Below are 956 nucleotides of genomic sequence, written 5' to 3'. Positions count from 1 at the left end.
CACAGCAGCCCGCACAGCAGCCCAGAGCAGCCCGCACAGCAGCCCGCGGAGCAGCCCGCACAGCAGCCCAGAGCAGCCCGCACAGCAGCCCGCGGAGCAGCCCGGAGCAGCCCGCACACCCGGCCGGGCCCGGGCGGGGCCGCGCGTGCCGCGCAGACGGACCCCTCCTTCAGTGCACGGTGTATCCTGTGTATAACCACGAGTTACATTTATAGCTGCCGTTCTAAAAATACTACTGCTAGAAAGTATCTTCCGTTATAATTTCAGAATATAAAAAGGCATATAAAAGCTATAATCCTATATATCTGAGAAAAAAACTGAATAAAAAAGTGGTAGCTTTTCCTTCCTTGTCCGACAGAAAACAGCGGCTTCTGGGGCGGCGGACGCAGCTTCCCTCGGAGCCGGCGGGAGGGCGGCGGCGCGGGGCCCTCGGCGACCCCAGAGCGCGCTGCGGGCGCTGCCTCCTCCGGGGAGGCGGCGGGGGAGCGAGGCGGGGCCCAGGGCGTCGGGGAGGCTCCCAGTCACTTTCTGCTGCGGGGTTTTGGTTTCCACTTTCACCTGCTGAGGCCGGGAAAGATCTATTTCTTATTGGCAATCCTCCTCTTCCTCGTGGCCAGCATGTCATAGAAAGGATCCCTGCTGATGCTCGCTCTGGGGGGAGAGGACATCCTGAGGTCGGAGGGCACCCTGCAGCGCCCCCACGCGGACACGTTGGGGCCGCGTGTCTGCAGGCGGCGGCCGGTCCCGCACGCAGCAGTGCGCATGCGCGCAGGCAGGAGCAGCGCACGTGCACGCACTCCCGCCGTACACGCTCGCACGCTTGCGCACTCCCCCACGGGCTTACACACGCGCATGTGTACGCCCTCCCACATGCGCAGGCGTACACGCTCAGATGCGTGTGCACTCCCACACGGGCAAGCGTACACGCTCACAGGCGTGTGCACTCCCACACGCGC

The 956-nt window shown here is 63.9% G+C and overlaps 1 protein-coding gene across 1 annotated transcript in view; it reads right to left on the bottom strand.

The window, feature by feature from the left end:
• Positions 1–66: 66 nt before the first annotated feature.
• The window catches only part of CYTH3 (cytohesin 3), a 24,106-nt gene continuing 23,216 nt past the window's right edge, over positions 67–956 (bottom strand). Inside the window, exon 12 of the mRNA XM_032394160.1 lies at positions 67–651. Coding sequence (XP_032250051.1) covers positions 579–651 — 73 coding nt within the window. The 3' untranslated portion in view covers positions 67–578. The remainder of the gene's footprint in view (positions 652–956) is intronic.

The sequence above is a fragment of the Phoca vitulina genome, unplaced genomic scaffold (assembly GCF_004348235.1).
Source record: "Phoca vitulina isolate PV1807 unplaced genomic scaffold, GSC_HSeal_1.0 scaffold79, whole genome shotgun sequence".
Lineage (NCBI taxonomy): Eukaryota > Metazoa > Chordata > Mammalia > Carnivora > Phocidae > Phoca > Phoca vitulina.
Note: the sequence above shows the minus strand (reverse complement) of the source record. Positions and strands in the feature narration are given on the sequence as shown.